The sequence below is a fragment of the Lynx canadensis genome, chromosome A2 (genome assembly GCF_007474595.2).
Source record: "Lynx canadensis isolate LIC74 chromosome A2, mLynCan4.pri.v2, whole genome shotgun sequence".
In the NCBI taxonomy this organism is placed as follows: domain Eukaryota; kingdom Metazoa; phylum Chordata; class Mammalia; order Carnivora; family Felidae; genus Lynx; species Lynx canadensis.
In genome coordinates this window covers 73612021-73639323 of record NC_044304.2, presented here as the reverse complement: position 1 = coordinate 73639323, position 27303 = coordinate 73612021, and the positions used below count along the sequence as shown (strand labels likewise).

Genomic DNA, 27303 nt, shown 5'->3' with positions numbered 1-27303 from the left:
CTCTGGAAAGCAGTGTGGAGGTTCCTCAGAAAATTAAAAATAGACCTACCCTATGACCCAGCAATAGCACTGCTAGGAAGTTATCCAAGGGATACAGGAGTACTGATGCATAGGGGCACTTGTACCCCAATGTTCATAGCAGCACTCTCAACAATAGCCAAATTATGGAAAGAGCCTAAATGTCCATCAACTGGTGAATGGATAAAGAAATTGTGGTTTATATACACAATGGAATACTACGTGGCAATGAGAAAAAATGAAATATGGCCTTTTGTAGCAACGTGGATGGAACTGGAGAGTGTAATGCTAAGTGAAATAAGCCATACAGAGAAAGACAGATACCATATGGTTTCACTCTTATGTGGATCCTGAGAAACTTAACAGGAACCCATGGGGGAGGGGAAGAAAAAAAAAAAAAAAAGAGGTTAGAGTGGGAGAGAGCCAAAGCATAAGAGACTGTTAAAAACTGAGAACAAACTGAGGGTTTTTGGGGGGTGGGAGGGAGGGGAGGGTGGGTGATGGGTATTGAGGAGGGCACCTTTTGGGATGAGCACTGGGTGTTGTATGGAAACCAATGTGTCAATAAATTTCATATATATAAAAAAAAAAACATTAGCATATATATATAATGGAATATTACTCAGCCATAAAAGAAAATGAAGTCTTGCTATTTGCAACAACATGGATGGATCTAGAGAGTATAATGCTAAGTGAAATAAATCAGAGAAAGACAAAAAAAAAAAAAAAAAGAAAGACAGATACCATATGGTTTCACTCTTACGTGGATCCTGAGAAACTTAACAGAAAACCATGGGGGAGGGGAAGGAAAAAAAAAGAGGTTAGAGTGGGAGAGAGCCAAAGCATAAGAGACTGTTAAAAACTGAGAACAAACTGAGGATTGATGGGGGGTGGGAGGGGGAGGGTGGGTGATTAGGTACTGAGGAAGGCACCTTTTGGGATGAGCACTGGGTGTTGTATGGAAACCAATTTGACAATGAATTTCATATATTAAAAAAAAAAAATAAAAAAATAAAAAGAACTGGCAGCTGGCCCTCCACTCTGCCTTGCAGTTACCCACTGCCTTCTTGCCACCTGCCCTGGCCCTGCTTTTCTCTGGCTGTGTCCTGTCCAGGGTCACTACCACCTTCCACCCAGGCCTCACCGCTGCGGCCTCTGGCAGAGCCAGCTCCTGGTGGACCCGTATGGAGATGGGGCTCCCGGATCCCATCCTGGGAGTCACAGGAGCCTTTAAGAGAAACACCAACAGCAAACAGATCATTCTGGGAGTTGGTGCCTACTGAGATGATAATGGAAAGCCTTCTGTGCTCCCTAGTGTCTGGAAGGCAGAGGCCCAGACTGCTGCAAAGTATTTGACAAAGAATACCTTCCCATTGCGAGACTTGCTGAATTTTGTGAGGCATCTGCAGAACTAGCCCTGGGTGAGAACAGCAAAACGTTGAAAAGTAACTGGTATGTCACCATGCAGACCGTTTCTGAAAGTGGGGCCTTGAAGATTGGAGCCAGTTTTCTGCAAAGATTTTTTTTAAGTTCAGCTGAGCTGCCTTTCTGCCCAAACGCTTCTGAGGAAATCACACGCCCATCTTCAGGGACGCTGGCCTGCGGCTACATGGTTAATACTCTAACCCCAAGACGTGCAGCTTTGACTTCACAGGCGCTAAAGAGACATTTCGAAAATGCCACAGCAAAGCGTCCTTCTCCTGCATACCCGTGCCCACAGCCCCACGGGAGAGGACCCTTGCCCCAAGCATTGGAAGGATAGAGCAGCAGTGGTGAAGAAAAACAATCTCTTTGCATTCCTCGACATGGCCTATTTACCAAGGCTTTGCCAGGGATGATGGCAACAAGGATGCCTGGGCTGTATGCCACTTCACTGAACAGGGCATTTATGTTTGTCTCTGCTAATCCTATGCCAAGAACATGGCTTATTTGGTGAGTGTGTGGGAGCGTTCACTGTAGTCGGGAAAGATGCTGATGAAGCCTACAGGGTGGGGTCACGGTTGAAGATTTTGATCTGTCTGGTGCATTCCAACCTTCCAATCAGTGGAGCACGGATTGCCTCGACCATCCTGACCAGCCCTGACCTGCAGAAACCATGGTTGCAGGAAGTAAAAGGCATGGCCAACCACGTCATTAGCGTGCAGACTCAGCTGGTCTCCCTCCTCAAGGAGGGCTCCTGCCACAACTGGTAGCACATCACTGACCAGATGGGCATGTTTGGTTTCACAGGACTAAAGCTCGAGCAGGTGGAGAGGCTGACCAAGGAGTTCTCCATCTCCCGGACAAATGATCACCTCAGGCAACGTGGACTACCTTGTCCATGCCACTTACTAGGTCACCAAGTAATTTCCCTGGTTAGAGGGAACAAAGACCACCTTCCTGTCTACAGCCTCTGTGGTTGTGAGATTCACACAGAGGAAGAAGGAGGGTGGATGGTGGTGAGCAAGTCATTTCTTTCAACCACAGTACTTAACACTCAACCATTGAATGTGTTTTTCAGAAAAGAACATGTAGTGAAATGGGGCAGAGGCATCTGTGGCTGGTGTCTGAAACTTTGTGGCTCAAAACCAAACTCCTGCTCATCCTTTAATTCCAGTGTTCCAAAAGAGTGTACATGTGCAAGATAGAGCCCCCAAAAAACCTGTCTATCACGCCAGTGCAATAGATCAGGAGCTTTAACAGAAGCACCTTTTGGTGTTGGGGACACCTCTGTAGCTCTACAATGAGAAGAGCACCTACAAGAGGCATTGTGGGAAGACCTAGTTCTAACATGAGCAGTCAGCCCTGTGTTTGTCCTCTGGTGATGGGGGAAGCTTATCAACAGACCTCGTTCCAGAAACTGTGTTTCATGAAAACCAGCAAGTCTGCTGCCGCTGCAGTGAGGAAAATAAAAGATGTTGTTTCCTGTCTTATTTAAGAAAAATAAGGGGCGCCTGGGTGGCTCAGTCAGTTAAGCGTCCGACTTCGACTCCGGTCATGATCTCACGGGTCGTGGGTTCGAGCCCCGCATCGGGCTCTGTGCTGACAGCTCGGAGCCAGGAGCCTGCTTCTGATTCTGTGTGTCCCTCCCTCTCTGCCCCTCCCCTGCTCATGCTGTCTCTCAAAAACAAATAAATCTAAAAAAAAAAAGTAAAGAAAAAGAAAAAAGGCCTTTCTTTTTAATACTTTCAGACATTTTAATGTTGCTCTCTTCTCCCTTATTATTGCTGTTCTTTTCCTGAGGCACAGAGATCTATAACTAGCCTAGATTTTCATCCTATTCTGCTGCTTGGTGGACTGTCAGCCCCATCCTATAGGATTGACTTATTTGAAGAAGAAGTGCATAATTTACTTCTCATCCCATACCCTCACTTTCCTTATAAAAGAATAGCATGGAAGAGGTAACTGCACTGGATTTCAGCATCCTCTTTAGTGATTGATTGTCTCCTGACGGGATGTTGCCTCTGCCCAGTTGGACCCCTTACTTCATTCAGTGCATTTGTGCAGTGTCTCATCTCACGTCACGAGTGGGCAATGCAGGGCAGAGTCAGGAAAGAGGGTATCTGGGCTCTGGTTTTAACCTTTTGTGTGCCGCCAGCTGGGCTCAGGCTTCACCCTTTGGAAAGATAACCACTATCTGCTCCAATCATGTAGACTTATTGAACCCTGGTTTCTCTCTTAAAATAAAGTTACTGCAGACCCCCCCTCCAAATAAAAATAAATGAAAAGAATTGGCTACCGTATTTCCACAAAATAGAAACTCAGCGAGTGGTCTATTATAGAGCTGTTGTGGAGATTAGTTGGTACAAAGGGAATTTCTCTTTATTGCTGTAGAGTTCATCTTTAGCTTTAAGTTACTGATTTATAAAAATAGTTTCAGTACTTAATTTGCAGAGCATGACGGATCAATATGTCCCTTTATAAATTCTTAGTTTTAGCTAAGCTGTCCCAGTGCTATAAAGAAAACATTAGGAAAAAAAAATCATATCAACACTTTTCTATAGCAGTGAAGACCACTGGCTGACCTCTTTTTTTCTTTCTGTGTGGTTACTTGGTCGCTTATATCAGGAAACCTATTTATTCTTAAAATTGATACTGAAAATTGATAATTGGTACTGAATACTTAAAATTGATTGTATTCTTTAAAACTGAGGTTTATCTTAACTAGACTCTTTAGTTGAGATTTTTGAAGTTCCTGAATTTGAAATATTTGGGATTCCAAATAAGTCAACTGAAGATTTTAACTCGTTTGTACTGAAAGCCAATAGACTGACTCCTCTGTGTCCCCAACTTCCTGTGACATGACAGAGGAAAATAAAATTTATAAACAGAAATTTGTAAACTCACAAGCACTGAGAGTAGGAGCAGATGGAGTGGCCATGAGCAAAGCAGAGACTTTCCAGGTTTTAGAAGGCAGGAAACAGATGGCACTGATGGGTGGGCCAGGGTGGAGGAAGCCCCGGTCCAGCATACCCATGAGGAGAGGCTGCGAGAGGAATCTATGCTTTCAGGAGGAACCGAGCAGAAGAGATGATAGGACATGATACTATGATTGTACGCATTAAGAGCCAACTAGACATCCTACCCATACACCCTACCCATACAAATGCTGCAACAACATTGGTTCCCATGCTAATTTTGGAAATCTGCTTTCGAAAAAAGTTTCTTTTTAAACTCTCAGCCTGAGGAGGATTAGGAGTTGCAGTGAAAGTGTTAGTGACACATGGTAAACTCTCCTTGTTTTGATATTTGAAGAAGAATCCAACCTGTCAACCTGTTCCTTGCCCACGAACGTTGAAGGAAACACACCCATTAAAATGACAGTGAACATGGAGTCTTTGACTTCTCCAGATCTGTAATGGGAAGTAGATCTCTCCACCACTGGAGGAAACCTGCTGTGGTGGACTGGGGAAGCTAGAGGAAAGAAAACCTAGTCAGTGGTGACTTGGAATTATAAATGAATTAACAATTATGAATTAACAATTCACAAAATAACCAAATACATAGAAAAAAATTCACCCTCGTCATGTAATCAAAGATGGAATTAGAAATAACAATGAGATCTTTTTCCTAATATGTAATTAGCAGATTTTTTTAAAGAATACCAATTGCCTAATAGGAATGTTGTGAACAATTATACAGAACTTTTGAAAAGCAGTTGGACATTATGCGTGATAAACCTTAAACAATCCATTCATTCAATTTCTGTTTCTTATGGAAACATCATGAAAAGCATTTTAAACATAGAAATAGATGGTCATTAATTGTTATACTGAATAATTCTGAACGGCTGTCATGTCTTACAGGACTCAGTAAGTGAACTGCGGTACATGCACAAAATGACATACTAAATAGCCATTAAGAATTACAGCCATGAGGTCAACAAAACAACACAGAAAAACAAGTATGACTTAAGTGGAAAGGGATGCAGAAGGCAAACTTGTGTTATAACTTAACCTCCTCCCCCCCATGTCTCTGTACTTGATGGTAAAATCCTTGAAGTTGGGGATCCTGACTTATCTATGTGCCCATCCACTCCTGTGTGTACATAGAGCCTGCTTGGGATGCTCTCTCTCCCTCTCTCTACCCCTAGCTGCTTGCACACATGCATGTACTCTCTCTCTCTCTCTGTCTCTCAAAATAAATATTTAAAAAATATATTTTATGTGCTTATGACTGTTTACTGTTAAACTTTTTGTCAATATTTCTTCTAATGTCTAAGTTTGATCTAAGCCTTACTTAGTTGAATAATTTTTAAGCTGGATAATTCAGACAGGATTAGTTCAATTATTTTTTCTGGTTGCATTTTTTTTAATTAGCAGAGCTTTCATAGACCATATGAAGTTCCTAAATATATCAAGAAGAAACTGAGAGTGTATATACACTAATTTATAGCTCATACACAGTAGAACCTAAAGCAGGTATAACTTATCCAAATTATACCTTTTTTTTAGATCACTAAGCATCCAGACTCTGAATATTATTTCTTCATGCAGTTTTGTACCTGGTAAATTGAGTAAAAACATTTAATTTATTTAATTTTCAATTAAGGAACATATTCACATGTTTCACAATTCAAATGGTTACTGTTATTTATCCTCCCAGAGTTAGCATAGGAATATAGAAGCAAAATGTATATTCTTTATAAGTATTAACAATTTAATGTTTTTCTAAAGTACCTAATCTTATTTTAAAAGCACACTTAGGGGTTAAAAGACAAATGTTAGAATAGCCATCGATAGTAGTTTATAGGTTTTTTTTTTTACTCTTTTACCTTTCAGGTTTCACCCTGTTACTTATTTCTCGGCATTACTGAAATCAAGTCATAATGTGCTAACAAAACTACTGGGGCCAGAGTGAGAAAACCTCTTATATTTCAGCTATACAGTCTTAGATTCAATTTTTAAATTATTTTGAACTATTAAAGTGATTTTCATCATTTCCTTGCATGAACTCTTCTCACTACCTACCCTTACCCCACAAAAGGCTGTTGCTGCTTCTTTTCCTTACCCATGTCCATCCACTCTAGTCAGAGAGTTAAGTAATTTGGCTTGAACTTCCCCTCTCCTTCACCCCACACATCTAATAGGTCCCCATATTGGTTGAGTCTTTTCCCTTAGTGTCTCTTGAATTCATCAACACCTCCCCAGTCCACACTCAAGTCACCATGGCCCTGTAGGCTTCTAGCTGTTCTCCCTTCTGAGTCATAGTCTCTCGCTTAAAAACTCCTGGTGGTTCTCCACTGCTTTGAGGACAAAAATCATTACATTTCTGGTACATAAGGTTCTGTTTCTGGCCCTTTTTACTTCTTACAGCTTTATCTCCAACCGTGGCTCCCAGGTTCACCTGGTCTACTATTGCTTTGTCTTTCAAGTCTTCGCTTAGCCATCACTTCCTCATTTGTTCTAGAAAATTTTTGTTAGTTTTAACTGTGGCAAGGGTTTTACCTTTGTGCTGCTGTTAGGAATTTTGCCCTGAATGGGGGCTGAATATATGCTGCATTAAAGGTACTATCTTCTAAAAAGATGCATAGGGGCAGCTCAGGTGATGATAATCGTGGTTCAGGCTGTCTGCTTTTAGCACAGCGCCTGCTTCGGATCCTCTGTCCCCATCTCTCTCTGCCTCTCCCTTGCTCAAGTTTGCACTTTCTCTCTCTGTTTCTCTCCCTCAAAAATAAACATTTAAAAATAAATAAAAAGATGCTTATCGTACATACGCTGTTTTATTCATGTTAACATTGGCTTTACAAACAAGCTGACGCCCAAGGAGATAAAGTAATTCAAGCCTTTGTGATTTTAGGTCTGTGCTTTGATATCTGACAACATGTCTGGCAAGTCATGTAAATAACTTTTACTATTCAGACAAGGCAAAATGTTAAGCCATCTTTAAGCAGTTTCCAGCTACTGTAACCTTAAAATAGTATTACTTTCCTTAGTTCAGTCTTTATTATAATTTTGTGTTCTTGTTATTCAGTGCAGCTTGAATAGTTGGAAAATATTATGTTGTTCCATCTCAAAAATAAAACAGTGTTGCAGGGACTTTCTAACTTTGAATGCTGCTCATATAGAGCTTAATTGTATTCTTCAAAATGAAGGAAGACTTTAGGGTGTCAGTTGCTATTAACGTTGTTTCACCTGGACTTCCTTCCACCTTCTCTTTTTAATAATGACTAATTAATAAAGTTTTGTTTATAAATATTAAAAACAATAGTTTGTCACTTAAAATTTGTCAAAGATTTATTGGGATTCCAAAAGCATGAAACAAAACTATGATTAATTGGACTTCGCCAAAATAAAAGCTTCTCTTCAAAAAACGTGTAAAGAAAATGAAAAGATAAGCCACAGACTAGGAGAAAATATTTTCTGGTAAAAAAAAAATTTTGTTCCAGAAAATATAAAGAACTCTTACAACTCACTAAAAAAAAATTTTTTTTTAAATGGGCAAAAGATTTGAACACCAAAGACCTATATAGATGGCAGATAACCACATGAAAGGATGCTTAACATGGTTAGTTATTAGGAAAGTGCAAATTACAACCACAATGAAATACTAATGCTGATGTCCTAGACTGCCTAGATGATGACAGTACCCTATGTAAAGCAACTGGAAATCGCCTACTTGTTAGTGGAAATGCAGAAAGGTACACCACTTGGAAAACATATTTAAACAAACTTACCATGCAGTTTAGCAATCCCACTCTTAGGTATTTACCCAAAAGAAGTGCACAGTGGGGGGGGGGGGATACACACACACACACACACACACACACACAGAGACTTGTATATGAATGTGTATAGCTTCTTCATCTTTAACATTTTTTAAATGAAATAACCCAAATAAATGTGAATAGGTAACCAAATTGTGCTATTTCTAGACAGTCGAATACCATCCAATGTTAAAAAAAAAAAGATATATGCACTTCTGGTACATGTAACAATATGGATGTATCTCAGAAGCCATAGCTGAGTAAAAGAAACCAGGCACAAAAAGCTACGTACAATATGATCAATTTATGTAACATTCTGGAAAAGGCAATAGGAACTGAAATTGGATCAATGGCTGCCAAGGGATGGGGTCATGGGGGGTTATTGACTGCAGGGGGGTCAGAAGAACCTTTTAGGGGTGATGGAAACGTTAGGGATCTTGACTGTGGTAGTGGTCACGTGATTACATTTATCAAAACTCATTGAAAAGATGATTTCATTGTATGTATACCAAACTGCCTTTAAAAAAAAGTGAAAGCCAGTTTTCAACATCAGAAATTACCTTCACAGGGACATCTGAGTGGCTCAATGAGATAATATGCGTCCATCTCTTGGTTTTGGCTCAGGTCATGATCTCATGGTTCCTGAGTTCAAGCCCTGTGTTGGGCTCTATGCTGACAGCTTGGGATCATGTCTCTGCCCCTCCCCTGCTTGCACTCTCTCTGCTCTCACTCTCTCTCTCTCAAAATAAATAAACTTAAAAAAAGTTACCTTCACAAATTTAAGGGTAAAGAAAACTCTAGAAGATAGATCAGATGACTCCTAAATCAGGTCCTTAGTCTTTTGATTCAGTGGTGGTGTTTTTTTTATTGTGAATACATTTTCGTATATTAAAAGTTAATAGTCTTTTATTATCAAAATTTTGTTAACCAGTGTACAATCTTCTTGCCCCAAAACAAGATCTGTCTTCATTTATTTGAGTCACCCTTTATAAAGTTACCTAAGTACATTATTAAATTGTCTTCATGTATATTTTACACAGTTTGTGTTCATTTCATTCTCTGTTATGTACTCTTTGTGAGTGCTCTTGTAAATCGAGTCTTTTCTTCCACTCTTTGTATATATTGTTGTTATTAGATATTTGGTTTCCACTTTTTGGCTACTGTGAAGAAAACTGAACATTCTTGTACAAGTATTTTTGTGGACAGATATTTTCATATCACTTGAGTAAAATGTAGGAATAGAACTTTGGGTTATAGGGTATGTGTTATGTTTACCTTGTTGAGAAATTGCCATTTTTCAGAATGATTGTACCATTTTTATACTCCCACCAGCAAGGCATGAGAGTTCTGAAAGTTCAACATCCTTTCCTACATTCAATGTGGACTCTTTAATTTTAGCTATTGTAGTGGGCATAAAGTAGTGTATCCTTGTGACTTTAATTTGAATGTCCTTCTGATATTGAGCAACTTTTTATGAACTTTTTGGACAAAGAAATATCTTTTATGAAGTGTTTATGAAGCTCAAGTATTTTGCCCAGTTTTTATTGGGTTGTTTATATATATATATATTTTAATGTTTATTTATTTTTGAGAGAGAGAGAGACAGAGCACAAGTAGGGGAGGGGCAGAGAGAGAGGGAGACACAGAATCTGAAGCAGGCTCCAGGCTCTGAGTTGTCAGCGTAGAGACCGATGCAGGGCTTGAACCCACGAACTGCGAGATCATGACCTGAGCCAAAGTCGGAGGCTTAACCAACTGAGCCACTCAGGTACCCCTGGGTTGCTTATATTTTTATTATTAATTTGTTAGAGTTATTTATATATTTTGGATGCAAGTCCTTTGACAATATTTTCTCCCAGCCTGTGGCTTACCTTTTAATTTTCTCATCAGTCCCTTTTGATGAGTAGAGGATTTTAGTTTTGATAGTCCAGTTTTTCAGTTTTTTCTTTTGTACTTCGTATTTTTTGTGTCCTCTCTAAAAAATCTTTTTTTCCCTCAGAGTCTCAAAGATATTTTTCTGTTTTTTGAAGACTATATGTTAGCTTTACATTTGAGTCTATCATACATATCAAATTAATTTTTTGGCACAGGGTGAGAAATGAGTAGAGGTTCTTTTCCTCCTAAGGTTTATGCAATTTTTCCAGGACTATTTGTTGAAAAGATTGCCATTTCCCCCATTTAATTGCTTTGGCCCCTTCTTCCATTATACATTCTAACCGTTTATTTGAAAAGAAATTCATTCTTTATACAACATATTTGGTATAGAACCATTTACCCTTTGAAATCTCTTTTTGATAGCAATTTTTCAGTTGATTCCTTTGGCCTAAGTATGAAATCGTATTATCAGTTAATAATGGTCATTTGCTCCTTATTTCTCTTTCTGATGTCAGATGCCACTTCCAGAACAATGCTAAAGAGTGGTGATAGTGGACATTCTTATTCCTGAAAAAAGCATTAATGGAAATGTTTTATTTTATCATGAAGCACAGTGATACTTTTAGGGTGTGGGCTTTAAGGTAGCCAGTTTCTATATTAAGTGAGTACCAATAAATTTCTACTTTATTAAGGTTTTTATGAGCAGCAGACTTTGGATTTTACAAATAGTATAGGCTTTATACAGATAATAATATGATTATTTTCTTCTATTAATTTGAGGAATTCTATTGACTTCTTAAAATATAAAGCTATTCTTACAATATCTGGTTGAATTCTACTTGGTCACTTTGGTTTATTCTTTTAATATGCTGGATTCTATATGGTAACATTTTTTATTTAGAATTTTTGCACTGTATTCACATGATAGATCAGTTAATCTACATTTCCTTTATTATCTCTTTGTTAGAACTTTATCAATGTTAAGCTAGCTCTCTGAGGAGGATTTGGAAGCTTTTTCCATACTCTGGAGCATTAAACACTACTGATAATACCTGTGCTTTATTTAAATGGCTGGAAAAATTGGGGCGCCTGGGTGGCTCAGTCGGTTGAGCTTCCGACTGTGGCTTAGGTCATGATCTCACTGTCTGTGAGTTAGAGCCCCGCGTCAGGCTCTGTGCTGACAGCTCAGAGCCTGGAGCCTGCTTCGGATTCTGTGTGTCTCTCTCTGTCTCTGACCCTCCCCCATTCATGTTCTCTCTCTGTCTCAAAAATAAATAAACATTAAGAAAAAAAATTTTGGGGGGCGCCTGGGTGGCTCAGTCGGTTAAGCGGCCGACTTCGGCTCAAGTCATGATCTTGTGGTCCGTGAGTTCGAGCCCCGCGTCGGGCTCTGTGCCTACAGCTCAGAGCCTGGAGCCTGTTTCAGATTCTGTGTCTCCCTCTCTCTGACCCTCCCCCATTCATGCTGTGTGTCTCTCTCTGTCTCAAAAATAAATAAAAATAAAAATAAAAAATAAATATAAAAAATAAAAATAAAAATAAAAAATAAAATAAAAAATAAAAAAAGATGTTAAAAAAGAAAAAAAAAATTTTAATTAAAAAAATAAAAATAAAATAAATGGAAAAATATACCAATATTGTTATTTGTGCCTGGTAATAAACCTAAATAGTCTTTAAAAAAAAAACTCTTTCAAAAAGGAATAGTGTATCTTGTTTCCTTGGTCAGGTATATTCTAATTCTTCTGAAATTGTTAATTTTATAATAAATTCCTGGGAATTTTTTATTGAGCAGATATTCTTAATGCATATAGGGAGTGCCATGGGTGAGTTGTTGTATGAAATACTTTATATTCTGAGAGTGAGTCACTAATTTGGCCTCTACCTACATGTGATTAGTAATGGTTTGATAGGAACTGAACTTCTGGTGATCATAAACTTTTAATGCACTATTGAAATAGGAGGGGAAGTAAATGATTCATTTAATCTCTTTATTGACAAAGAATCTCTCATTAAGAACTTTTACCAGTCAGAGGGGCACTTGGGTAGCTCTGTTGGTTAAGCAACTGACTTCAGCTCGGGTCATGATCCCACAGCTCCTGGGTTCGAGCCCAGCGTCCAGCTCTGTGCTGACAGCTCAGAGCCTGGAGCCTGCTTCAGATTCTGTGTCTCCCTCTCTCTCTGCCCCTCCCCTGCTCATGCTGTCTCTCTCTATGAAAATAATAAATAAACATTAAAAAAAATTTTTTTTAAAGAATTTACCAGCTAATATTTTTGCTAGACTAATAATAAGTACCTTTATTAGGAAAGTCTAAAGATAATGAGCTCTGGAAATATGAAGATCATTGGGTTTTTCACTTTTGGTGGCCAGAGAATATTTGATATCTTACTTGATAAGAGTATTCCTTATTCAGTATTGGAGAACTAGGTTGATCGTTTCTAGAAAACTTCTTAAAGTTTAAAATAGAGAGTTTAGAATTTGGATTGAAGGTTTGTGGTCTGAAGCACCTTGACCCACTTTATGTGGTAGGCCCGAGATACTCATATCCTAATCTCTGGAATCTGTGAATCTTACTTTCTATGGCAAAAGGGACTTTGTGATTAAATCAAGGATCTTGAGATATTATTTTGGAAAATTCTGGTGGGCCTTAAATGTAATCACAAGTCTCCTTTTAAGAGGGAAGTGGAAGGAGTCGTTTGACTACCGTAGAAGAGAAGGCAAAATGACCACAGAAGCAGAGATTGTTGTGATGTAGCCAAGAGATGTAATTCTTTTTTCAAAGAGATTTAAGACTGTTTAAGAGCCAAGGAGTGCCAGTCTCTAAAAACTGGAAAAAGCAAGGAATACATTCTCCTCTGGAGCTTCCAGAGAGAATCTGTCCAACTGATACCTTGATTGAGCCTTAAGACTCATTTTGGATTTCTGGCAACCAGAACTGTAATACAATAAATTTGTATTATTTTAAGCCACTATAAGTTTGTAGTAATTTGTTACAGCATACAGCAGCAACAGGAAACTCATACAGTATGCATACACCTCAGCTAAACATGAGGCAAGACCCTAGACCTGTGGAGTTCAACTCCATAGCCTCAGCACCAAAAGCGGTGCCTTTGTTGATGGAGGAAGGAAGAGAAGGAGGGGGAAAAATCAGGTAATTCATATTTAAATGAATATTTTGAGCATGGTGTAGGTGTCTAATTTCTGAACGAAGCAGAGAAAAACAGCTTGAAAACTCAAAACCCACCCCTAACCAAATAGGTTCTATAGTATTATTCTAGCACACCACTTTAAAAAATTGAACAGTAGGGGCGCCTGGGTGGCTCAGTCAGTTAAGCATCTGACTCTTAATTTTGGCTCAAGTCTTGATCTCATGGTTCTGAGATCGAGCCCAGAGTTCTGAGCTCTGGTGCTGGATGTGGAGCCTGCTTACGATTCTCTCTCTCCCTCTCCCTCTGCCCCTCCCCTTCACCAGGTATCGTACTATTTTTGGTGCAGTTGTAAATGAGAGTGTTTTCTTAATTTCTCTTTCTGCTGCTTCTTTATTTGTGTGTAAAAATGCAACAGATTTCTGTATATTAATTTTATATGCGATTTTGCTGAATTCATTTATCAGTTCTAGTAGTTTTATGGTGGTCTGCAGGGTTTTCTATGTAGAGCATCCTGTCATCTGCAAATAGTGAATGTTTTACTTCTTCTTTATCAGTTGGGATGCCTTTTACTTCTTTTTCTTGTCTGACTGCTGTGACTAGGACTTCCAATACTGTGTTGAATGAAAGTGGTGAGTGGACATCCTTATCTTGTTCCTGAATGATGGTAGCTGTATTTTTTCCATATATATATATATATATATATATATATATATATATATATAAAATAAAAATTATGTTGAAGTGTGTTCCTCTAACCTACTTTGTTGAGAGTTTTTTTCATGAATGGATATTGTACTTTGTCAAATACTTTTTCCGCATCTAATGAGATGACGATATGGTTTTTATCCTTTCTGGTGTTAATGTGTTTCTGCCTCTTTTGGATGATTATCATATGAACATCCATTAATAACGTTTTAAAAGCAACCAAACAAAAACTCTGTCCATCTATGGCCACATTTCTTCATCTTCAGAGTAAAAAAGTACATTTCTGTACCTCCTGTTTTCTCTTCAACACACCCCATTCAGGCTGTGATTCCTACCTCACTGGTGAAATGACTTTCCCCAAGGTTATTAGCAATCTCCATCTTGCCAAAATCTAGTAATCAATTCTCTGTAAATCTCTTATCTTCTTACATCTCAGCTCAGTCTCCCAGCAGGATTTGACAGTCAACCAGTTTCTATGTACAATTACTGGATTTCCTCCTGAGTGGCCACTTTTCCTCCTGAACATGTCTGTTGAGCTGTCTCAGGGATATCTCTTCTGCTGCCTTCTCGTACCCATCTTCATCTTATCCCAAAGTGAGTTCATTCAGTTTTGTGACTTTAAATACATCTGTAGGAGCTCCTGAGTGGCTCAGTTGGCTAAGCGACTGATGCTTGATTTCATGATCTCACGGGTTCGTGAGTTCAAGCCCTGCATCAGGCTCTGTGCTGACAGCACGGAGCCTGCTTGGGATTCATTCTCTCTCTCTCTCTCTCTCTCTCTCTCTCTCTCTCTCTCTCTCTCTCCCTTCCCAGCTCATGCATGCACACACACTCTAGATAGATAGATAGATAGATAAAAATCGGTAGCTACATAGTCATGAAATGATTATAGCTGCCAGCAAGTAAGGATCATAATAGTGAGGATCATTTCCTGATTTATATAGGAACACCAGCAAGAGCATGTTCCATAAGCTACTGAGGCTTAGTATACTTAAGGCTTTTAGTTATTTGAATAAGGCTATCAGTTATCTGAAATACACTGATATTTTTCACTATTTCTGAGCAGTGATAGTCATTCACAATCTAATGATCATGTCCTTGGTACCCAGGAAAAAGGGGGGACTCAGTTCTTGTTTGTTGAGTTGATGAAACTGCTAGTCTCCAAGTGTAGAGTCTTTACAATACACTTCACAGTGCAAACTGCTTCTGCTAAAATGTTACAGAAATAAGAACGGGATCAGAAATTGCACAGATAGTGTCAGAGTTACGCTCCACATAGATTGAAAGCAGTCTCAAAGTATAACATGTTCATATTAAATGGATAGTAAGATTATGAGTTGTTTCTTTCTTTAAGACTTTTCTGTTTGGGCAAATAGTCATATGGGCGTGATTTCTGGGCAGAGCCTGAGAAGGGCCCAGCTCTTGGGTTATAGCCAGTGTGTGAGGCACAGACCCACAGTAGACTGTCCTTGCCCAGACTTGTGATTGAATCTCTAGTAGCAATGGCTACTTTATACCAGTACAGTCTAAATTACTCCCCAAGGTTGTCAGACTGAGAACATTTGTTTATTCATTCAGCACATGCGTACTGAGTGGCTGACTTTCCCCAGCCATGTTAGTCACATTAAACATAAAGTAAACCAACTAGACTATGGCCCCTGCACTCAACCCGCTTCTGGTATGTTCAGGAAGAAGACCCATATTAAGCAACTAACACATTCAAGCAATTTCAGCTCGTGATAATGGTCATGAGGGAAGGTATCAGATGCTATATGAGCACATAGGGCAGAGGAGAGCATAATTTAGGTCGAGTTTCAGGTAAGACTGAGATCCAGAAACAGAGAGGTCTTAGCCAACTTGCATAAGAATATGCCAAATACAGGATACTGCATGGCAAGGGCCAAGAGGCACAGAAGAGCATCTGAAGAACTGAAGGAGGCCGGCGTGGGACTGATGCAGCCGAGTGGGGAGATGGGCACAGGACGGAGAGGCAGGCAGGATCAGGTGTGGTCCCATGAGCTGCAATTTGGGAAAGCTGTCCCAGGACCAAAACAAGTCAAAAGACGCTGAGAAGGAAGGGTGCTGCAGCCACCCGCAACCCCTCAAGCCTCTAGTAACAGAAAGGCTCCTCACTTGGGCTCCACCCAAACCCCGTGTTTGCCGTGACCTCCCGGCCAAGGGATCTGCTTTGGAGCCAGAGTGACGGGGTGCCGTTAGTGTACAGCAGCACCCCAGCCTCTGGAGGATCTGGTCTCCACACACTAAGCACATGAGGGCAGTAAACAAATGCACTTTCTGAAGAAACTGAGGGTGCACTGGGTCCAGGGATTTAAGTTAGATCGGCCATCTCCTCCACAATGTCCCTTGGGAGCTCTGATCTACAGTATTGGATTCTAATTCTGCTACCAAGTTACTGGCATGAGGTTTCTTCTTTTATAAACTGACAGTGAGTAAGCCTTTCGATCAGCAACCTTGGTTTTTGTGGGTTTTTTTGGTCAGTTGTTTCTTCCTAGACTTAGAAGAAACATCTCTTTAATTATTGCCAATAAAGGTTAATATGAAGACCAAGTGATTGGTAAGCCTGTTTTCCTAATCTGTGTGATGGTATTCTAATACATCTAATACTTCGTTATTGTCAGCGTGTGGTTGTGCTGCAAAATTTTCACCTTTGGTCATAGCTCATTACTGAAAACTAGCTATTGTAGGAGCAATGCCCTTGAGTCACATACTTGTATTGTCATGGTATTCTCTCATAAGTGATTCTTGAGCATGCTTCGTTTGCCGTTTGTTGAAAATCACCGCAGAATGAAAACTAGTATCTTGAAGCCCAAGGACACCTTATCTCTTTCCTACACTTGGAATTCTGAGGAAGACTGTACTGAGCATTACTTATTTTTTTATTCTTCTAGATTCTTCTTAAGCCTTTGCTGAAAACTCTTTGACACAAGATGGCTGCAAATAAGCCCAAGGGTCAGAATTCTTTGGCCTTACACAAAGTCATCATGGTGGGCAGTGGTGGTGTGGGCAAGTCCGCTCTGACTCTACAGTTCATGTATGATGAGGTAAGTGCCGATTTTATAATGGATATCGAAGTTTGGGCTTTCAGAGAGTATTTCTGTGCTTAGTTTTGGTGCTGTTTTAGGTGTATTCCTTAAGTCCTTGAAAGCTACTAATCATTTTTTCCTGTTTTTAAATTCAGAGCTATTTGTACACATGTTGATTTAACGAGTCAATAATTCAAGATCCTTAAAAACCTTTACTTTAAAAACAAAACAGAACTGGAAACAGTACCTGTTTTGAAGCAATCTAACTTTGGCTTTTTCATTTGAAGTGTTTTAATGGAGATTCCCACCTTGAATTAATAGAACTAGTAGGTAAAGTACCTAATTGAGACTTAAAGTTAACATACATAGGTGTCCTGTGATAACTTTAACAATAGTAATGATAATAATAATTTTTTTTTAAGTTTTATTTACTACTCTCTACACCCAACATGGGGCTTGAACTCATGACCCAGAGATCAAGAGTCACATGCACTTCCAACTCAGCCAGCCAGGTGCCCCAATAATAAAATAATTTTAATAATCATGGAGAAATCAATTGTAGTATTTGGCTTAGCATATACTCATCATTAAACAAGTAAAGGCTATGGCCCTAAAATATAATCACTAGAAGGTTACAGATTTGTGTTCCTGTATTTATGTTGGACTTTATTTCCCTAGAGTTAAGACAGCAGTATAGCCTTTCCCCAGAGGGCTCTTATCAAGCCTAAATGATTTAAGAGTTGATAATCCAGTTTAAGCATTTATCCTCAATTCTTCCAATAGAAGCAGGGTTTTATGATTATTCTTTCTTACTTAATCTTCATAACAATCCTGCATGGTATGGTAGTATCCCCATTTTATGGATGAGAAAACAGAACCCCAGGGAGATTACCCAACCCAAGAAGAGTGATCTCTGATGAGTGACCAAGCTCTAAGCCTGGTCTCCTGACAACAAATCCTGCAGATCCTTACTACCCGATGTCTCCTATTTCCTGCTCATCAGCATTCTGTCACACACAAAACGCTTCCATCAGTTATCTTGTTCACTGGGGACTATAATAAAAAATTTGGAAAGAGAGGAGATTGAAATGGTACTTTAAATGAAATTGCTGATTTATCTGTTCAATCTGTTTTCCCTACCACTCATTTTAATAACTAGTCTTTCAAACTAATCGCTAATTTCAGGCCCCTTCTTGACAATATGGAGGAGGTCAAAAGTAAGACTGTTCACAGGGTGCCTGAGAGTTAAGCATCCAACTCTTGATTTTTGTCTCAGGTCATGATCTCATGTTTGTGGGTTTAAGCCCCTCATCTGGCTCTGCACTGACAGTGTAGTAGTGCCTGCTTGGGATTCTCTCTCACCCTCTCTCTCTGCCCCTTACCCACATGTGTGCATGTTCTCTCTCTTTCTCTCTCTCTCTCTGTCTCTCAAAATAAATAAATAAATAAAATTTTTAAAAAGGTAAGACTGTTCACATACCTTACATTTGATGAATGCTTAACTTTTCATTTAGTATTGATAAATACTAATATTCACCATAGTATCTGATGTGCTATCTGAATATTTGTATTTGATACTCATAAATATGCAAATAAAAATTAGCATGTAAATATGGTAGAATGTCCCATAGCCTTTATAGTTACAAATACACTGTGTTCGTATTTTTAATAATTCTTTAGTGAGCGTCTACATGTTTTAGACATGTTCCAAGCTCTGGGAGATGGAGTGATGAGTAGAATAGTCAAGTACCTACTCCCAAGTGTTAAATTCTAGTAGAGGGATATAGACATTGAGCCAATATATAAGAACATATCAGATAATGAAAATACTTATAGGACCTAATAAAAAAAACCCTACAAAAGTGTATATGTATACATCCTTACATGCTAACAATGATACAGTGATCAAAAATATCAAGGGGAGGGGCGCCTGGGTGGCACAGTCGGTTAAGCGTCCGACTTCAGCCAGGTCACGATCTCGCGGTCCGTGAGTTCGAGCCCCGCGTCAGGCTCTGGACTGATGGCTCAGAGCCTGGAGCCTGTTTCCGATTCTGTGTCTCCCTCTCTCTCTGCCCCTCCCCCGTTCATGCTCTGTCTCTCTCTGTCCCAAAAATAAATAAACGTTGAAAAAAAAAAAATATCAAGGGGAGATTTACAGAGTTGAAGATGGATGTGGGAATGTAAAGTTGTTTAGTTGTACTGTTATTTTAAAAATCAGATGTTTAGAGAGAGATCTAAAAGTTCATGATTTGCCACTCTACTGAGTAATATAAGTCACTGTTTTGATTTGGTTCATTTTAGAAAAGAGATTTCACAACTCTCAATGCTTACCTAAATATTGACTTACTTTCAAGTTATTTCCACAATTCTGGCATGAAAATTTATATTTAGTGTCACATTGAAAGGAATTTTTATGTATTTGATTAAATATATGTGTAATAGCTTTTGTAGTTATGGTGTTTTAAGGAAGAAAACAGCACCGTTTTCAAGCTGTAAACAGTCTAGACTTAATCATTTAACCCTGGCTTTTTACAAATGTCGAAGCCACCAAATTACCTAAAATGAAAATTTAAATTAATGAGTTTTTACCATCGGGGAAACCTGAATGAAGAGTACATGGGACCTCTCTGTACTATTTCAGCAGCTTCACGTGAATCTCTATTTCATCTTCTGTAGTTTGTAGAGGACTACGAGCCTACCAAAGCGGACAGCTATCGGAAGAAGGTCGTGCTGGATGGGGAGGAAGTGCAGATCGATATCTTGGATACAGCTGGGCAGGAGGATTACGCTGCAATTAGAGACAACTACTTTCGGAGCGGGGAGGGTTTCCTCTGTGTCTTCTCGATTACAGAAATGGAATCCTTTGCAGCCACAGCCGACTTCAGGTGTGTCAGGGACGAGTGCCGTTGTACAGGTGTCCTCCCCAGAAACAAGTGGACAACCAGAGGTGGTTACTTGTTAGTCTTTCCCTCTGCGTGCAGTTGTGTTTATTCCCCCTTTGATGGTAGTGCGTGACTCCATCCACAGTGCATGTACACTCGGGTGTTCCATGTACGTCGTGTAATCTTCCAGCCATCCCCGTGCCCTCTGTATTGGCACGTGAGATGGTGGCAGCCTCAGTCCCCAAAGTCTGTTAGGCGTTACTGGAGTATTTCTCTTCAGAGTACAGTACTAATGCTGCTGGAATAGTTGATGCTTGGATCACATAATGGAGCTCTGACCCAGATTTCAGATCTTTCTGCGTTAGTCACTGGCTTTACAGCACCCGTGTGATGCTGAGCGGGCACATCGCCATCCTCCTCACCACACAGATGCCCCGACAGTGCACACCGATTATCTTAATAGAAGTAGGGGCGCCTGGGTGGCTCAGTCGGTGAAGCGTCCAACTTCAGTTCAGGTCATGATCTCGCGGTTTGTGAATCCGAGCCTCACATCAGGCTCTGTGCTGACAGCTTGGAGCCTGGGGCCTGCTTCAGATTGTGTCTCCCTCTCTCTCTCTGCCTCTCCCCCACTTGTGCTCTGTCTCTATCAAAAATAAATAAATGTAAAAATAAAATTAATAGAAGTAATAATACCGTAGAGTGGTACACTGGGTTGTGTGATACAGTAGTTTTTATATCTCACTTACTATTTGCCTAATCAAATTCTGTCATCCATTTGGTTTGCAGGGAGGCGGTTGGTGAAGGGGAGAGGGGTTCTAAGAGAAATATGCCACGAATAAGTTCTTGAATAGCCTCAATTACTACATACGTAATCAAAAGTAGTCTTTTTTTTTTAAATTTTTTTTAATGTATATTTATTTTTGTTCGAGACAGAGCACAAGTGGGGGAGGGGCAGAGAGAGGGAGACACAGGATCCAAAGCAGGCTCCAGGCTCTGCGCTGTCAGCACAGAGCCTGACACGGGGCTCGAACTCGCAAACCGTGAGATCATGACCTGAGCCGAAGTCGGACACTTAACCGACTGAGCCACCCAGGCACCCCAAAAGTAGTCTTTAATTATATATTTTTTATTTCTGTTTAAGTGTTTGCCTTGGTTTAAGGGACACAAAAGAAGCATGTGGTGAACCCTCTGTTTTCAAGATTCACACAGCCTAGATGATGAAGGCCTGAAACCAAGAGCAAGGTAGTGACAGAGTAGGAGACGTGGGCAGTGATGATTACAGGGACCAGGAGAGTAGAGGAGCTCAGAGGCCTTCTTGAGATAGGTGAGCATGAAGGATGAGAAGGATTTCCACAGATAAGGAAAGAAGTTTTCCAACACTTGAGCAAAAACTGAACCTGGGCTTACATAAAGCCTCCTTTCCGTGTGCATTCGAAAGTGTCAAGAACTCAGGGAATCTCAAGGACAAAACACGTCATTGAGAAACTTCTAAAATGCACATCTATTTGTAAAATTAACTTTGTTGTCTCTAAAGAAGGAGTTATGTATGGGATAAAGTGCACACAGTGGCAGGCCCTGCTAACTTACAGTCCTGGGAGACGTGTTGAAAGAGAACTGTCAGTGCTTATTCACTCATTCAGCACATATTTGAGCGCTTATTATGGAGCAAGTCCTGTTCTAGGTGATGGGATAAATGTGTCACCGTAGTTGCCAAAGCCAAAGTGGTGTCTCAAGGGAATAAAGAGAGTAAGAATCTTGGGCTGTGGCTTTTACAGAAAATAAGTGAATCATTCATTACTCTTCTGTTGTCCCTCCAGTGTGTTGCCCTTCCCATAACAGTCCCAGTGACTCAGTGGCGACACAGGAAAGGCATTTTTGAGACAGTCCGAGTGGTTGCGCTCCACCTGGTCTGACCCGCAGAGTGTGGCACCAGCGGCAGCTCCTCTCTTCAGCCTTCCTGGGCCTCCTGTCCCCAGGGCGGAACCCACTGCTTGCTCCTCTGTGTGCAGAGTGGCTGGACCCACTCCGAGAGCATACTCGCTACACTTGTAGCATCAGCTTGATTTGCATGTGTTTTTCCTGACCAGGAGAAAACTCTTGAGAGCAGGACCCATTTCCTATCCACCTGAGGATCCCTGGGGCCCATATTTGGTACCGTTCCTGGCATATATCATACAGGGCATGTTTAGTAAATGTTTGATAGAAATGTTAGAAAATGTTCTTTTTTTTTTTTTCTGGTTCTCACTTTCCTTATGTCAAAAATGAAAAAGTTGGACCAGTTTATAAAAGTACTTTCCTATTCTAAAATTCTGTAATAGCCTCTAAAACTCCACTTAAAGGGAGCATCACATTAAGTAAAATGCGTAGGAAGGTTGTAGATATAGCAGTGCCTTTCTCTGACATCCAGGAAAGTAGCTAATTAAAACCAGCTAATTAACTCTCATGAATATTGTCTTCTCACCTCTGAACCCAGAAGGTCCAGGCTTTCCAACGCCACATTTCTGATAGCATTAATCACACTGTATTTTCAGTATTGGTCTTCCTGGAGCATTGGACTCAGTAACTTATGAGGTATTTATTAAGAAATAAGTTAATGACTATATCTACATGCGACCAGAAGTACTAGTCACAAATGCCAGAGTCAGTCTCTGGTGGTTAGTGAGATTAAGTAGTAAGTCAGGTGTTGTTAACATCGTAGTGTGAGGCTGTTGATCACAAAGGAAACTGGTTAAGGAGGTAACAGCAAATTTGTTGTCACCAGCAGTAGAAAAAGATTTGGACTGGCTGATATCCCCTTCACAAATACGTCATAAATTTAATAGTAGTGATGGTGAGTGTTGACGTGCTCTTTGCAAGAGATCACGTGGATGCTAGACAACATCACAGCCCTGTAGTACAGCTTAGCATGTGTCACCAAGTCCCTGTGCCTGGCTGACATTGTAACTTCCTAAAAGGATGGGTAATAGGCTAAGTACCAGTCAGCGGAAGATGGAGGTGACTATATGGTCTACAATCTGTTCACGGTAGAAAAACTAGGAATTAAAAAAAAAAAAAAAAATTAGGGGGACCTGGGTGGCCCAGTCAGTTAGCATCTGATTCTTGATTTTGGCTCAGGTCATGATGTCACAGTTCATGGGATTGAGCCCTGTGTTGGGATCAGGAACTGGGTGCGGAGCCTGCTTAAGATTCTCTCTCTCTCCCTTTGTCTCCGCCACTCCCTCTCTCTCTGTCTCTCTTTTTCTTTCTCTCTCTCTCAAGAAAAGAAAGAAAAACTAGGAATTCAGGTCCAAAGAGCTGCCTACAAACACTGAGTCTGTTAGAATATTTACAACATTGGAAATCAGGTGAATGAAGTGATAGGAAAGGTAGTAACACTGCCTAATACTCATAACAGTGCTCACCACACACCAGACACTTCGAAGCATTAACAAGACAAGACAGATACTAGCGAATTTCATGGATTCTAAGGCACGCATTTTTTACATCTTATCTCTTAAAATCAGAAGCACAAAATCTAAGAAGCACAAAATGGACAAGTCTGAGATCAAGGCTTGATGAAGATTCTTACTCAGTCTCTCAAATCTATCTTATCATGATAGATCCTCGCAAAACCAGGTATACTCCGCTGACCTGTCATCCCAATAATCCCTTTAATTTTCTCGTTTTTCTCTTAGTCTGAACTATTTGTGTTCCTGTAGTTCCAACGTCTTTTAATAATTTCAGAGGGGAGGCACCGGTAAGTTAGCAAGAAAGTGTTGATTTTATAAGAAAACCACTTTCTCCAACACAGTAATAATAATGATTAAGAACAGCTAACGTTTACTGAATATTTACTACGTGCTGGGCACAACTCTAAGTGCTTTGCGTTTCATCCTCATAGCAACCTTGTAAGGAAGGTATTATTGTTAACCCCATGTTACGCATAGGAAACTGAGGCAAAGAAGTACTTTGCTCACAGTCGCCTAAGAAGGACAGAGAGCCATGATACCTTTGGAACTGGTGACAGCATATAACTTCTCTGTGAATACAAAAGCTGTACTCCAGAGCAGACTTGCAGAGATTTCTGGCATGTGTGGGGTTTTTTTAAAACATTTGGTAGGACCATTGATATGATGTAATAGGAATGGCACTCTCTCCCTCTGTGGTCTTCCTCCCCAAATCCCATGACCCCAATTTAATCATGAGAAAAACATCAGACAAATACCAGTTGAGAGATTTTCTACAAATTAGCTGACCAGCACGTCTCAAAACTGTCCAGGTCATCAAAACCAAGGCAAGTCTGAGAACTGTCAGAGTCACATGGAATCTAAGGCAATATGACAGCTAAATGTCATGTGGTGTCCTGGATGAGATCTTAGGACAGGAGGGAAAAACTGAAAACATCTGAATAAAATTTGGACTTCAGCTAATAATGATGTATCAAGATTGGTCCCTTCACTATGATAAATGTACCATGCTGACGTAAGGTGTTAACAGTAGGGGAAACAGGGTGTGGAGAATACGGGAACTCTCTGCACTGTCTTCACTACTTTTTGCAAATCTAAAACCATCCTTACGTTGAAAGCTTATTTTCAAAAACACTTGGAGGAAGTAGCCTTTGACACTTTGATTTTGTGCCTCCACTACCATATTGCTACTCTCTTCAGTGTATTTTCCCTTCGACAGTGAAGTGTGTAATTCAAGTGGTTGGTGGTAGAATAAGGAAGAGGTGCAGCACACGCCCTACCATGCCATGATTGAGTTAATTGTTGTTATGTAGACACACACACGTAAAGGCTAATGGCAGATGGTGTTAGTTATTTTGTTAGCTTAACCTGTGGGGGTGATATTAATATTTCTTTCTCATTTTCTTTTATCCAGGGAGCAGATCTTAAGAGTAAAAGAAGATGAGAATGTTCCATTTCTGCTGGTTGGTAACAAATCAGATTTAGAAGATAAAAGGCAGGTTTCTGTAGAAGAGGCGAAAACCAGAGCCGACCAGTGGAATGTCAACTATGTGGAAACATCTGCTAAAACTCGAGCTAATGTTGACAAGGTAAAAGGTGGCTGTCCTTACTGCTACATCACGTTAATAAGCTGATTTGCTTTAACTCAGCTGCATTTTGTCCAGAGATTTGTGAAACTTTCAAATGGTGATTTAGTATGTGCTGATTATTATCTGCCCTAAATGCTCAAGTGCAACATGTTAGGCATTTCTCACTTCACCTTGTCCTCAGGCTCCCAAGAGACATTAAAACATGAGACACCACAGCTAAGTGGTTTTTTTCTAGCACTAATAGGATTTCTGACCCGAATCGCTGCCTTTTCTTAATTTTTCTTTTTTCTTACCCTGAGCGGCTGGATAATTTAGAAGTGTCCTCTGAGCTGACACCTGCCCAGCCCTATTTAAGTTCTCGAAAGTAAAGGTACCTCCGAAGACAAAGGATCCCAGATAAGAGGGCTTTGAAATCTGTTACTACACCTATGCCCCTACCCTCACCTCTGTTTCCCCCTGAGCCCTCTTCTTTGTCTACATTGGCCCTTCGCCGAGTCCAGGCCAGGAACACCCTTGCCTTGTTCCTGGGAACCTGCCCACATACGTTATTTCATCCTGCTGCCGAGACCTGCGTCTTCAGTGTTTAGGAAGACTGAGGCACCGCCCCCTTGAGCCCTCCACACACAGCCTCTTTTAGCCTCCAAGCATCTAAGCTCTACTGAGTGCCTCTCAAACTCTAACTGGCAGAAGTGTCTATGAAACTTAATACACATGGATTCCTGGGTCTTACCCCCAGAGATTTTGCTTCATTTGCTGTGGGGTGGGACCTGAGAATTTGCATTTCTAGGAAGCTCCAGGTGGTACAGACTGTGGCCTGGTGGACCACACTTTGAGTAACACTGCTCTGGGTGGCTTTAAGCTTTAGCGAATTGGTCTGCTTGTGCCTGTAGACTCGTAATACCAATACAGAAATCATTAGTTAAAAAAAATTAGTCTTTCTTTTCATTTGCTGTGGGTTTTTTTAAGTTTATTTATTTAGTTTGAGAGAGTATGCATGGGCAAGTAGAGGAGGGGCAGAGAGAGAGAGAGACAGACAGACAGACAGTCCCAAGCAGGGTCCGCAGTGTCGGCACAGAGCCCAACACGGGGCTCAAACTCACAAATCATGAGATCATGACACGAGCCAAAACCAAGAGTTGGACACCCGACCAACTGAGCCACCCAGGCACCCCCAATTACTGTAGGTCTTTAGGTAATGTCACTATACTGTCTTAAGCTGATTAGATTTCTTGTCACATGGTGAGATTCCTGTAGTTCCAAGAGATCTGTACAAAATGAGTGTTATAAGATTTCTACATAGTCTATACCAGTTTTCTCCAAAGTTATGGCAAATGTATTTAAAGTACTAATAAAAATAGGTTTTAAAGTTCAGTGTGTTTGGGGTTTTGAAAGGCAGCATTTAATATTAGTGTGTGTGTGTGTGTGTGTTTCGTTTCTTCCAAACTGATGAGCAGTTGTAGAACACACTCTAAAACCTATTCAAACTAAGGACAGTGGGTCCAAGAGGTGAGCAGTAACCACAAAAGCTATGGAGCGGTCATTATAACAATCTCTGTGCTGTCATCTGCTGGCGTGAATTTTTTGCCATATGCATGTATTTTCAAAAGAGGAAAGTTGAAAGTATAGGGCTATTTTAGTTACTCTGGCTGTGTAACAAAATATACCCCCAAAACTTATGGGTGAAAGTAACCATTTATTATGCTCATGGAATCTCTGGGCCAAAGTTTTGGACAGATCACAGTGGAGTTGGCTCGTCTCTGTTCCACAGTGTCTCATGCCTCAGCTGAAAAGCTTAAAGTCTGGGAACTGGAAGCATCTTCAATTAGGTTCTGTTCTTTTCTTTTTTTTTTTTTTTTTTTTCAATTTTTTTTTTTTAATGTTTGTTTATTTTTGAGAGAGAGAGAGAGACAGTGTGAACAGGGGAGGGGCAGAGAGAGTGAGACACAGAATCCGAAGCAGCCTCCAGGCTCCAAGCTGTCAGCACAGAGCCCGATACGGAGCTCGAACCCACGAACCATGAGATCATGACCTGAGCCAAAGTCAGAAGCTTAACTGACTGAGGCATTCAGGCCCTCTGATTAAGTTCTAAAGACTGTCCACACATGCCTGATCCAGGCAGTTGACACTGGCTGTTGTCCAGGGATGGCTCGGTTCCTCGCCATGTAACCTTTTCTGTTGTGTCCTACTTTAGGCTTTCTTAGAGCAAGAGCCAGTGTCACAAGAGAATAAGAACCAGGCAGAAACCATGTCACCTTTTATGACCTAGGCAGGGAAGTTACTCAGCATTATTTCCACTTCATTCTGTTGGCTGGAGTAGTCGCAGGTCCTACCCAGGTTTGGGAGGAAGGGGAATGGACTCCACGTGCTGATGGAGAATGGTAAGATGCTGGAAGGGTGCGTAGGGAGTATTGC

At 40.3% G+C, this 27303-nt stretch overlaps 1 protein-coding gene and 1 pseudogene across 2 annotated transcripts in view; both read left to right on the top strand.

The window, feature by feature from the left end:
* The window catches only part of RALA (RAS like proto-oncogene A), a 74258-nt gene that overhangs the window by 39330 nt on the left and 7625 nt on the right, over nt 1–27303 (top strand). For both annotated transcript variants that reach the window (XR_003967095.2, XM_030307716.2), the window contains exons 2-4: nt 16840–16992; nt 19651–19859; nt 24717–24891. Coding sequence is in view for 1 of the 2 variants with exons in the window: in XM_030307716.2 (XP_030163576.1) it covers nt 16879–16992; nt 19651–19859; nt 24717–24891 (498 nt within the window). In the remaining variant the exon portion in view is untranslated. The remainder of the gene's footprint in view (nt 1–16839; nt 16993–19650; nt 19860–24716; nt 24892–27303) is intronic.
* Nucleotides 1032–2943, top strand: LOC115501459 (annotated as a pseudogene).